General features: G+C 34.6%; 2 protein-coding genes across 10 annotated transcripts in view; both read left to right on the forward strand.

Annotated features, from left to right (window-relative positions):
* Positions 1-13,921, forward strand: part of TCF12 (transcription factor 12) — a 371,870-nt gene that overhangs the window by 56,451 nt on the left and 301,498 nt on the right. The window lies entirely within an intron of this gene.
* Positions 9,418-10,506, forward strand: LOC144302832 (GTP-binding nuclear protein Ran-like). Its single transcript, XM_077880404.1, has one exon. The coding sequence runs from the start codon at positions 9,441-9,443 to the stop codon at positions 10,140-10,142; it is 702 nt and encodes a 233-aa protein (XP_077736530.1). The 5' UTR covers positions 9,418-9,440; the 3' UTR covers positions 10,143-10,506.

Genomic DNA, 13,921 nt, shown 5'->3' on the forward strand with positions numbered 1-13,921 from the left:
CCTCTAAGAGCAATACCATTATGCAGCTAAATAATAGATGAAAAGTTTCTTTTTATAGAACTATTCTAGCTAATATAAGCAAAAAGATTTATAAAATTAGAGTATTACCATTTTTGTAGACCCTAATAAATTAATGTAATTGAATATCATGGATACTAACACCAGAGAAAGACAGCCAGAACATTTGCCTCCTAATAGAAGACAAAATACTACTCTGGAGTAGTCTTGCTTACCACCCCCTAGACAAAAAGAATTGAACTTCAATCTGATAAAACATCTAAATTCAACTACTAATTTATAGAAAATACAGAAGAGGAAAATGTTAATTAATAGCAAGTAGATACAGTCAGAAAAATTTAGACTGGGAAACTTGACAGAACAACTCATCAGTTTCTTTCCTTTTCCCTACAAAAAAAAAAATCTCAAAAAACAAAAGGGAAACATTTTACAATTTAAAATAATTAAAATTACATATAATTAAAAACCCAGATTCTTATTTGCACTAGCCACATTTCAGGTGCTCAATAGCCACATGTGGCTAGTGGCTACCATATTTGACACTGCAAATATATAACATTTACATTATTGCAGAAAGTTCTGTTGCATAGGTAAGTTAGTTTCATGGACTTCCCTAACAAATTACCACCAACTGGGTGGCATAAAATACACTTATTCCTTCTCCGTTCTGGAGGCCAGAAGTTTAAAATCAAGGTGTTGGTAGGGCCTCTTCTAGCTTCTTTGGCACCCTGATGTTTCTTGGTTTGTGGCAGCATACCTCCAGTCTCTGCCTCCATGTTTACATAGCCTGTTCCTTTATGTCTCAGTGTCTCAGATTTCTGTTTCCTCTTTCTTATAAGGACACCAGTCTTTGGATGAAGGGGCCATTCTAAATCCTGCTTGGTCTTATTTTGAGATTTTTAACTACATCTGCAAAGACCCTATTTCCAAATAGGGTCACACATTCAGAGATACTGGATGTTAAGACTTGGGCATGATTTTTTGGGGAGAAATAATTTTAATTTACTACTTTAATGTGCTACTAAAAAAAGAGATTGAAGAGACATATAGGGACGCCTGGATGGCTCAGTGGTTGAATGTCTGCCTTTGGCTCAGGTTGTGATCCCGGAGTCCGGGGATTGAGTTCTACATCAGGCTTCCAGCATGGGGCCTGCTTCTCTCTCTGCCTGTGTCTCTGCCTCTCTTTCTGTGTCTCTCATGAATAAATAAAATCTTTAAAAAATGTATAAGGACAAACTACATGTTTGGGAAAGTGTTTGCAGTTGTGTAACAGTGGGTTGAGAGCCTTAATACATACAGAGCCTTTAAAAAAGTTGTCAAAGAAAAAAAATCTCTGTTTAGAAATAGAAAAACCAGAAAAGGACACATAGATGGTATTTACCAAAGAAAGGCAACTGGCCAAGGTGCATATGGAAAATGGTTTTTAAAAAGAGACCGTAATTAGAAAATGGCTAATTAGGGATGCCTGAGTGGCTCAGCAGTTGAGAGTCTGCCTTCGGCTCAGGGTGTGATCCTGGGCTCCGGGATTGAGTCCCACACTGGGATCTTTGCAGGAAGCCTGCTTCTCCCTCTGCCTCTCTCTCTCTCTCTCTCTGTATGTGTGTCTCTCAAGAATAAATAAATAAAATCTTAAAAAAAAAGAAAATGGCTAAAGAAAAATTTGGCACTCTTAGAATAAAAACTATATATAGAGAGAAGGGGTTGGGGGAGAGAAGAAGGAAGGAGGGAGTGGGAGAGAAAGTAAACTGTTAGTATACATATGTAGTTAAACTGGTAACTTTGTTGTTTTTTTGTATTTTGGATTATTTATTTTTAAAGTAATATTTTAGAGTAAGCTGAAGTTTGTAAAATTCAACAAATGGGAAAAGGGTAGTCGATTTTTGGTAATTGAGTTTATTGATTAACTGTTAGAAATTTGTACATGGTTTAACATCTTGTCTATACTGATTGTTGAGATACTTATCTAGAGGTTATTAAACTTTGGCACAAATCAGAATCACCTAGAGGGCTTGTTAAAATAAATACTGCTTGACCCCATCCCCAGAGTTTTTGATTCAGTGGATTTAGGTTGGGGCAGAAGATTTGTCTTTCTAACAAGTTCCCCTTGTTTCTAACAAGTTCCAATGCTCCTGTTGCGGAAACCTACCTTGATAGCCACTGCTCTATAATTAAAAAGAGAACAGAAAAGATATATGTATGTGTAGGAACTAAGATCTGTCTTTGATGCACAAGAAAGTTCTCAGTTTAGGAGTAGTTAAATGTAATTTAGAAAACATTGACTTGTTTTATAGAGAATTGTTGGGAACCTTTCACATTCTGTTTGTAACTTACACAGCTTCGTTATGTAGGTTGGTGATTTCATTGGTTTAGGTCTAGCTTTTCTGAATAAAATGGGGCTTTTTGTAGTGTACTGTATCAAATAGCAGTGTTATTTAGATGAATGAGAGTAAACCTCAGAGTAAGTGGAAATAGTGAAAAGAACAAGTGGTGTAAAGAAAAAGTCTCGGGATCCCTGGGTGGCGCAGCGGTTTGGCGCCTGCCTTTGGCCCAGGGCGCGATCCTGGAGACCTGGGATCGAATCCCACGTCGGGCTCCCGGTGCATGGAGCCTGCTTCTCCCTCTGCCTGTGTCTCTGCCTCTCTCTCTCTATCTGTGTGTGACTATCATAAATAAATAAAAATTAAAAAAAAAAAAAAGAAAAAGTCTCATTCTCTGCATATAAAATTAAGCAGGCAAAACAAAGCAATGCATTTTTTAGGGAGACATATTTAGTACAATTATTTTTAAATAGCAAAGGAATGATAAAGCTTAATACAATGCTGTGGTTACCTTCTAGGGGATAGTATACATGCACGATATAAATATTCTTTTTTTAGAGTATTGAGTAAGACTAACAAAATAATAAAGTAAAATGCGCTATTTCCTTCATAGGAAAAAATCCAAATAAGAGTAAAACTCCCTAGGCTCTTTAGGTGAGCCTGTTGAATAACCTAGGCCAGCACTGTCTGACAGAATTTCTGCAGTGATGAAAGTTTTTTTGTTTTGTTTTTATCTGTGCTATCAAATATGGCTAATAAGTATTTGAAATGTGGCTAGTTCAATGAGGAACTGAATTTTAATGATTTAAAATTTATATGTAAACAGGCACATGTGCCTGTTATCTACTGTATTGGACACTGTAACTCTAGGCACTTTAGAACATGGGTTCTCCCTTGAGTTCTTTCTTGATCTATTAGTATTTCTCCCATGGAATATTCAGTTTGGTTTGCTTTTATGTTTATGTTTTGCTTAGTATATTAAGTCACTGATTTTTGAGAGCTATCTTGTGTCTTTTGTCTCCTTCTTCTGCTTCTTATGTTTATTGGTACCAGTTTGATTTACTTTCTTTCTCATGCCTTATATTCCTAAAATGAAGTCTTCAGGATCAGAAGCTCTACTGTACTATAAAGATTATTGAAAGCATAATAATATATACTCATTATTTGAAATTCTTTATAAAATCACTTTTTTGTATGTCAGAGTTGTATTACTTTGATTTTCTGTTGACTTTTTAAAAAATACCTCTCCATCGACTTTTCTGAGCCCCCAAACAAAATTCTTAGTAATTAATTTAGTTAATACATTGAGTCATTTTGTAAATATTGTGAACCATGCATTCCAGAGAAATGAGGAATGATATAGGAGATAGACTGTGACTTATGATGTGAGTATATATTTCTACTTTATTTTGTCACTTGATGGTAATGGAGGTTATGCATCAAAATTCTTAGCATTGTTCCTATTACTGTATAAATGTTTTAAATTTAATTTCAAAAGGGACTTGTGATATAGAACTTAAAAAAAAAAAAGACAACCCAATTGAAAAAAAAAGACAAAGGATCAAAAGAGAATGGCCAACAACACTTGTAAATATGCTCAGTGTCATTAAAATTGTTATCAGAGAAATTCAAGTTAAAACCACAATGAGACAACATTGCATGTGGATTAGAATGGCTAAATTAAAGACAACACTGGCAAATGATAATTCCAAGTGTTCCTGAGGATATGGAGCAATTGGAACTCTTACATGTTGCAAGTAGAAATGAAAAATGACACAACCATCCTGGAAATCAGTTTGGCATTTTCTTATAAAGTCAACATACACTTACCATATAACTCGACATTCTTACTACCTGGAATTTATCCAAGAGAAATGAAACACGTGTACACAATTTTTTGTTGTTCATAGTGGCCTTATTCATAATAATACTAAATGGGAAACAAGCTAAATATTAACTGGTGAATAAATTTTTAAAAATCATGCCACAATATAGATACACTACATCCATATGAAGGAAAATTATTCAGCAACAGAAAGGAATCAATACATGCTTACATGGTTGGAATCTCAAACCATCAAGCCAAGGGAAAAAAGCACTACATATGGTATGAGTCCATTTACATGAAACTTCTCTATCCTAATGATTCTCATATCCTTTCTGCTACCTATTTAATTTTAATACACTAATATCCTTGATTGGTAGCTTATTATAGTGCTAGATGTTTCCAAATGTCCGATACTTGTCATACAATACTTAGAATATCATTTTTAGATTTTTAGAGTTAAACTGCATATGAATAGATGCTAATTTAAACCTTAAGTTTTTTGTTATTTGTAGGGAATAAAAATAGCTGTGAGAGTATAAATTGTTACAGTAAAGGCTCACATGTTTGCCAAAAAAAAAAAAAGCCACTTAGGCTGGCTCAAGTAAAGATAGATGTGGGGTATCCAACATGAATACAAATACAGTTCGGTCTTATAGGCATTGAAAAATAGGAATAGAATCTGTTTTTTCTGTCCTTTTAGGGACCCATAATGCTTCTTAAATTCAGGTTCCCAGGTGGATGTCTACTTTTTGCTCCTGTTCCTTTTACAGACCAGCTTCCTTTACTTACCGCTTTGCCCAAATTTACAAGACCTCCACCCTAAGCATTATCTTTGTGTCTCACTCTTGGGTCTAACTTAGAGGAGAGCATTTGATTATGATTAAGCCAGTGGATTAATTAGTTTTGAATTGGCCACCCATATCTCATCCAATTGTTCCGGATTAGGGCATAATGTTAATTCATACAAACAAGTCTGTCTAGATTTTTTCATTGCCTTCAGTTCTAGTGTAATCTTTATTTTTGAAAGACTGTGATTTTTTTCTGTTATTCCAGCTGAGGAGTACGTGCCATCTTCTTGAGACTTGATCTGTTGTTTTTTTTTTTTTTCTTTTCTCTTTTCTTTTCTTCTTGTAAGTAGGCTCCACATCCAGCATGGAGCCCAACATAGGGTTTGAACTCATGGCCCTGCATTTTTTGCTTTTCTTTTTGAATTTAACTTTTGAACTTTCATACAAATATTTGAAGCTATAATTTTATACATAAGCATCCTTTGTACACATTTCTACTAAATTTTAATTTTTGAACTAAAATTGATCTTTTTTTTTTTACATTAACCCAAGTTTATGTTGGTAAGTCATTATTAAGTGATTAGTATGGAGGAAATGTGCCTGTTACTTGTGTAATCATGAATCAATGTATTTTTTTCCCCCAAATCAACTTAACAGGTTTATTGTTTAGACGTCAGACATTTTGTGCTTTAAAGTTATGTTACTTTCTGAAATTAATTCTTTTGGGAAACCCAAAAATGATTATTTTGTTTCTCAGTTGAGACTGATATATGCTACTGACTGTAAGACACCTACTATTAAATAAAATACTCATATTTGGATGACTGTGTTATTAGATGGGTGAGTACCCTACTTAAATTTTCTATTGGCACTTTACATTAAGACAACCATCACCAAAATTAGCTCTTCAAAAAGGTGGCTGGCAAATATATAGTATTTACTCTATGAATATGAATGATGTAGTATAGTTCTGAATTCTGGAATTTAAAAAATGTCACTCACATATTGTTTTGGAGGAAAGCATATATATTCATTTTTTCCTCAGGTTATATTTCAGCTTTGCAAAAGCAGTACATGGATAAATACAGAAAGTTAAAGTTAAAAAAATTTTTAAAAATAAGAAATTAAAAATATCATATTTCTACCACCCAGAGATGACACCATTAATACTGTAGTATATGTTTGAGATGTTTTTCTGTATGTATATATGTACACATGTATTTCTTTACTAAAACTGTATCCTACTATTGTACGTGTTATTTTAGTATATGCTTTTTTCAATTAAGAGTTTTGGCTTTTCCATGTTAGCAGTTTTTTATCTTATCTAATACCCAGTACATGCTCCCATTTTTCAGCTTTCTGAAAAATACTATTTACAGTTGATCTGTCCAGACTGGGTCCAATCCAAGATGACTCATTGCATTTAATAATTATTTCCCCTTATGTCTTTAATTTAACTTAGTTCTCCCTGGCCACTCATACCTTTTTCATGGCACAGATTTTTGATTAGGCCTTGCCTTCTACTCTGCATATTTGATTTTGAGCGTAACAGGAGGGCATGTCTGATTGCTTCCTGTTGGTGCCATTTAGCTTTTTTCACCATATCTTGTATCATTTTTCTCTCAGCTCTCTATATTTTAAATAAGTGTATAATTTTAAGTATAGCTAAATTAATCTTTCAACCAGATCAGTATGGTAACTATAAATATTGAATGATTTTAATTCTTGTCTTCCTTTTTGCTCAAAGACTGGGAAAGAAAGATGAGTTTTCATGAATTATCTATGTATAAATTTCCTAGTTTAGAATACATTAATAAAAAGGAAATACAGATTCATTTATATCCACAAATGCTATTATCTTTAGTCTTTGGTAATCTTTTTTTTTTTAATTTTACTTATTTATTCATGAGAGAGACAGAGAGAGAGAGAGGCAGAGACACAGGCAGAGGAAGAAGCAGGCTCCATGCAGGGAGCCTGAAGTGGGACTTGAGCCTGGGTCTCCAGGATCATGCCCTGGGCTAAAGGCTGTGCTAAACTGCTGAGCCACCTGGGCTGCCCTAGTCTTTGGTAATCTACTTGAGTGTAAATTGAAGTTACTTCTAGGGTTTTCTTTATAAATATTTAACAAAACATTTAAATTAATATTTTCTTTAAAAATGATGTAAACTAGGTACAATGCTCAATTGTTTGCTTTCTTTACCTCATAATAATGTAACTGTAATTGATCAAAACAGAAAGTTTTAATTAAAGAATCAAGTCTTAAAATTCACATTACCACATTTTTTCAGTTTTAGGAAGTGCATAATATTGCTTAGTGCAACATGTTTTAATTATTATTTTCTGGTACATCGATTATTATAGTTGACATACAGGTTACATTAGTTTAAGGTGTACATTATTTTTGGTGATTTTACAAGTCCTTACATTTGTGCTGTGCTCCCTGCAAGTGTAGCTATTATCAGTCACCATACAATGATGCTATTACAGTACCACTGACTATATTTCCTATCCTGTACCTGTTATCCCTGTGACTTATTCATTGCATAACTAGAAGCCTGTATCTTCTATTCCCCTTCATTTTCCCATCCCCCCAGCACCCTCCCCTCTGGCAACCTGTTCTCTGCTTATGGTTCTCTTTCTGCTTTTTTGCTCGTTTTTTCAATTGTTTCGTTTTTTAGATTCCACATCTAAAAGTGAAATCGTAATGGTATTTGCCTTTCCCTATCTTATTTCACTTGGCATAATATACTCTAGGGCCATCCATGTTATTGCAGATGGCAAGATCTCATCCTTTTTATGGCTGAGTAATATTCCTCTGTGTGTGTGTGTGTGTGTGTGTGTGTGTGTGTGTGTGTGTGTAAGAAATATATTACATCCTCTTTAGTTTTCATTTGTCGATGGACACTTAGGTTGCTTCCATATTCTGGCTACTATAAAGCTGCAGTAAACATAGGAATACATATATCTTTTCAATTTAGTGTTTGGTTTCTTTGGGTAAATACCCAGAAGTGGAATTACTGCACATATTGTATTTCTATTAAGTTTTTGAGGACTGTCCATACTGATTTCCACGATTTCCACAGTGGCTGCATCTATTTACGTTCCTGATGATAGTGCATGAGGGTTTCTTTTATTCTGCATCCTCACCAACACTTATTATTTCTTGTCTTTTTCATTCTGGCCATTCAGAAAGGTGTTAAGGTGATATGTCATTGTGGTTTTGATTTGCATTTCTCTGATGGTTAGTGATCTTGAGTCTTTTCACATGTGTCTTGGCCATCTGTATGTCTTCTTTGGAAAAATGTTTATTTCTTAACCAGATTATTTGGGTTTTGTGGTGTGTAATTATGTAAGTTCTTTATATGTTTTGGATATTAAAAGCTTTTTATTTTGGAGTAGTCCCAATAGTTTATTTTTGCTTTTGTTTCTCTTGCTGGTGGAGATCTATCTAGAAATATGTTGCAATGGCCCTTGTCAAAGACATTATTGCCTATGTTTTCTTCTAGGATTGTTGTATGTATCTTCTTCTAAGAGTTTTATGTTTTAATGATTATTTAAGAAAACTAATTCCTGAAAGATTTGACATTTTTGGCATAATATGTATTTGGATTCTACTACTTCTCATTTTTCTCTGTAATTGGGAAAGTGCTGATAGGTTGTGTCACACTAGATCTTAGGATGCAGATGTCCATCTACAAACTACTAAAAGATAGAAATATGAATAGATGTATCTAAAAACATACAAAGTATGAATCTTGAAGCTTCTGTGAAAATCTCATTAGTGATTTTACAGTTGTGGAGTTAGACTTTATGGGGAAAAACAAGTTTGGGCAGCTAAAATTGCAAACACAAGTCCTTTTATAGTTTTATGAGTTTTAACCCAAAATAATAAAGAAGACTCTAGACAAGTAATTTATGAAAATTTTACAAATTTCCGATTAGGTGAGCACCATTCGGTTAATTTCTGTTTATTTTACTTGTTTATTTGTTTACTTTATTTCTGGTTACTAAAAACATTTGAAAACTCCCTCCCCCAAAGTTTCGGTGGAGTGGTCATATTCATTTTTGCGTCAAACTGAGTGGTTTATGTCTTCTCCTTAGTTCAGATGGATGAGCTTTTAACTGTTTACTTAAGTACAAATTTTTATTCATACTCATGATTTAAATGAATTACCCAGTTATATTTCTTAGTAATGGGCCAAATTGCTCTCATCTACTTTGGTTATTGGCCCCCAACCATCCTTAAAAATATGCTATTGTTTTAGGAAGTAAGGGATGAAAGGGGCACCTGTACTATAGCAACTGTGATGGGAGGTTGCCTAGTTTACCAGAAATTCTTGGGATTTCATAGTCCTTCCACCAAAGTCCAAGCATTATTTATTTGTATTTGAATATTCTTAGTAGTATAGGCCAGCCTCAAGTTAGAGCACTGACTGTTTTAGAGGAAATTAATCTTAGTGCAGGGCATGATGAACAGTGATAAAGAATATGGAATGTGGAGTCAGACGGGCCAGAGACGCTTCTGGAAGCACCAGCGCTATGGCTGCCCAGGGAGAGCCCCAAGTCCAGTTCAAGCTGGTGCTGGTTGGCGACGGCGGCACCAGCAAGACCACGTTCGTGAAGCGTCACCTGACGGGTGAATTCGAGAAGAAGTATGTAGCCACTCTGGGCGTGGATGTCCACCCCCTCATGTTCCACACCAACAGGGGCCCCATCAAGTTTAACGTGTGGGACACTGCTGGCCAGGAGAAGTTCGGTAGGCTCCAGGACGGCTACTACATCCAAGCCCAGTGTACCATTATAATGTTCGACGTAATGTCAAGGGTTACTTACAAGAATGTGCCTAACTGGCATAGAGATCTGGTACGAGTGTGTGAGAACATCCCCATTGTGCTGTGTGGCAATAAAGTGGATATTAAGGACAAAAAAGTTAAGGCAAAATCTATTGTCTTCCACCGAAAGAAGAACCTTCAGTACTATGACATTTCTGCCAAAAGTAACTACAATTTTGAGAAGCCGTTCCTGTGGCTTGCTAGAAAACTAATTGGAGACCCTAACCTGGAGCCTGTCGCCATGCCTGCTCTTTCCCCCCCAGAGTTGGTCATGGATCCAGCTCTGGCAGCACAGTACGAGCACAATCTAGAGGTTGCTCAGACGACCACGCTCCCGGATGAGGATGATGACCTGTGAGAATTGCAGCTGGAGGCCAGTGTCAGAAGTCTAGTATTATAGGCAACTGTCCTGTGATGTCAGTGGTGCAGTGTGTTTGCCACTTTTATTATATAGCTGAGCAGAACATGTGCTTAATCTTTGGGATGCTGAAGGAGATGAATGGGCTTCGGAGTGAATGTGGCAGTTTAAACAGTACCTTCATTTTTCTGGACCTGCATACTTAGCTGTTTTGGAACGCAGTTGTTTCCTTCCTGAGTTTCAGATAATGAGACTGCTACAGTCCCATCACAATATCCAGTGGTGAAATCTCGTTTGTCACTGTCATTCCCATTCCTTTTCATTTAGAATCAGAATAAAGTTGTATTTCAAATTAAAAAAAAAATATGGAATGTGTTGGAGGGAAAGACGGTAATACAAGTTAACCTCCAGATGGGCAGAGCTCAGAAAATACTCATTTCAGTTACATTTTGGAAACATCCATCTTCTAATCCTTCTGAATGCTAACTTGGAAAGTATTGGTTTGGAAGGTATTTTTTTCATGAGAAAGTGTGGACATTATACAACTTAATGGTTTTCTATAAAATAACACATTTTTACCTATGATCCTAGCAAGTAAGAAGCCTGAAAATGATTGTCTCCTTCCAGATCTAATCTTTATTCCACCATGCACACCCCTGGGTCTCCTAAAGGTTCACTCCACCCTATAAATTCTCAGTGTTGATTTAAAAATACAAAGGAAAGAAAAAGGCAGGGATTCAATTTAAGGGAATATGGGAATAGAGGAGCTGATCGGAAGGAAAGCTGAAAAAGCCAGGTATTAATCCAGTGTTTACACAGTAATGAGAGTGATTTCTTTATGTGGTTAGTAAATTTTCTATGATGGAGATTTCTGAAAAGAAAGTTCTGAAATTATTTGAAAGTGGCAACAGAAATTAAGTATTAAGCTTTTCAAGGAGACAATTTTGAAGAACAGCATAGTTTTGGTATAAGTGTTGACATGCTTATTTAGAAAAGAATTAGTCTTGGTACAGATCATATTAAATGGTTTAAAATAGCCGGTGAGTAGAACAGCTGTTGGACGCAATTCATGATTCCATGATGAAGTACAGAACTCTTGGTCTAGTTTTCAGGATCAAGTTGAGTTTTCTGTGCCTTTGACTTCTGTCACCTTCTACGTCAAACGCTTTGGGACTTGTTGAAGTCTCAGAAATAACAGTGTAGAAGAATCAGGGATGACTAGTTTAATAAAAGTAAGAATGGGCTCATGCATTTTAAGGTCAGGTATTACACATTCTGTAGCATCTGAAACAAAATTGAAGTGTCTAGTGTTTATGAGATGGCAGCTTAAAAGAACAGACTTTACTGCTTCTGCGATAGTAATTATACAGCAACAATCTGGCTTGCTGGAAAAATGAAAGGGAAGACTAGCTGAGTAGACCTAAGTCCATTTCATTTACATGTAAGATATTCCTGCCATAGATAGATCATGGTATAAATTGAGTGGAAATGGACACTGCCTGTATTTCCAGAAGCTCATGGTTATATTATTTTATAAACCATGTAATCCTTTTTTTGAAGGTACTTTTTTTATAACCTAAGTAACAATAGGCCCTAGTTTCCTTATTATTAAGAATTTCAAAGGATAACAAAGACAAAGCAAATCAAGACTTCAAGTTAAAAAAAAAAAAAAAGACTACAAGTATAGCCAACTATAGCTAGGGCTATTGTATAAATAATCAGTTGAAATAAACTGCTCAAAAAGCTAAAGGGTTGATTTTTTTTTTTTTTTTAAGAGTAGACTTGGGTTGAAGCCATCAGTGGTATGAAAAAATTAGAATGAAATTCTCATAATGTACACCAAGAGTAAAAGCCTAAATAATCATTAGAAAGCTTTTGCATTCATAGAAAGTTATTTCTTTAATAGTTTTGCCATGGATTTTGTTTATCTTTTATCAAGATCTGTTTTCAATCTTTTATCCTTTTCATTCTAACTTCTGTCTTGTAATATTCAAAAGTTGTTATTAAAATTAATGAGAATTTTCTCTATTAAAATCACTACAGACTGTTTCTGGGAATATTTTAATTTTATTTACTTATTTATTTCTGGTAATATTTTTTATTTCTGGGAATAAAACATACTTGTAATATAATCACAGCTTTTTAGTAAATGAATTTATTCCCTTCCTTATAGGGAAATATCCTTGGTTTTATACTTTTCAAAAGTATAGTATTATGTATTATTTCACACATATTCTTAGCAAGTGTTTACCTCAACCTGTTCCTTTTTTAAATACACAGGTATGTTCATGCATTACTACCTGATATTCCAAACATAATCACCTTTACAAGTACACATTTATCCTTTAGTATAAAAAGAATAGTTCCTTTAATTGCTGAATTTCACCGAATACTCGGTGAACATCTTTTCCCCCCAAATGTTTTTGAACTGATCATTTATCATAATAGTCTACATGTGTTTTTAATTCCAGTTATATTTATTTTGTTTACTCCTTCAGTAAATATTTTGGAATGTCTTCTTTTTGTTCCTTTCTACAGAAAAGTTAAGAATCTTTATATCTTACACTTTTCTTTAGTTTTTCATGGTAGTATGAGAATTGAGAAGTATAAAGACATTTAAACTTCAATGTTGCATTATTTTATTTAGAGTGTTTGCTTAGTGTATAAACTCCAGGTTCTCTTCTGTGTTTGCTATAAGTTAACCTAGTTGTCTAATAGAATTATCTGTGAAGGATAAGGTTATAATCAAAGCAGATACCCAGTTATGATAATAAGATGGAGATTAAAAGTTCTTAAAAGACTAAGTCCCATTGTTTTCTGATTTTCTTAGACTCTGTGATCAACTAGAATGAAAAGCTACAAGTCTATATAATATCAAGTATATTTTAAAATAACATGTGCTTTAAAAAGGTAAAAATCCCAATCTCAATAAATAGTCGATAAATATTTAATTGAATATCCACTATATTTCTAGATCTGTCTGAATGCCATCGGACATTCAAAGACTATTAAATGTTTTTTTGCCTTTAAGGACATCATGGTCCTTTCTGAAGAGACGAGATTAATAGCTGTGAAAGAATTAGAATTTATGAGTTTTAGAGTAAGTGACATGAGGTTCATGAGAGTGGTAAAAATGGAAGGATTTGAAGCTATTGCTCATGTGATTTTGATTTGAGCTTACACATCAAAGGAAATGATGTAAGATCTGTTCTATTTATTTTAGATAATAGATTGAATTACTTTTCTGGGACTGTTCATAGATTTTACACTAGTCTTAGAATTTTAAAATCCTAAGAGAATAATACTTGGTTAAATATTATTTAAATATTATTTAAATATTAAATAATACTTGGTTAAAATTATTTTGTTAAACGCTCTCGTAAGAATGTTTTATAGAAAGGTATGCCCCTGGGACGCCTGGGTGTCTCATGGGTTGAGCGTCTCTGACGCCTCTGGCTTGGGGCATGGTCCTAGGGTCTAGGATCGAGTCCTGCATTGGGCTGTCTGTGAGGAGCCTGCTTCTCCCTCTCCTTTGTCTCTGCCTCTCTCTCTGTATGTCTCTCATGAATAAGTTTTTTAAAAAAAGGGATGTCCATATCAAAATAGTTTGTTATTTTGTTTTAAAAAATGTTTTATTATCTTTCTATGTGTGTGTGTGCTTCTGTACCTTTGCTCATGCTGTGCCCTCTGTTCATAATGCCATTCTCTGACACCTTAGGCTTAGCAGTTTCTCAACACCCACATCCTATTCCACATTCTAGTGACAACCACAGATCAGT

Source organism: Canis aureus, chromosome 32 (assembly GCF_053574225.1).
Source record: "Canis aureus isolate CA01 chromosome 32, VMU_Caureus_v.1.0, whole genome shotgun sequence".
NCBI classification, from domain to species: domain Eukaryota; kingdom Metazoa; phylum Chordata; class Mammalia; order Carnivora; family Canidae; genus Canis; species Canis aureus.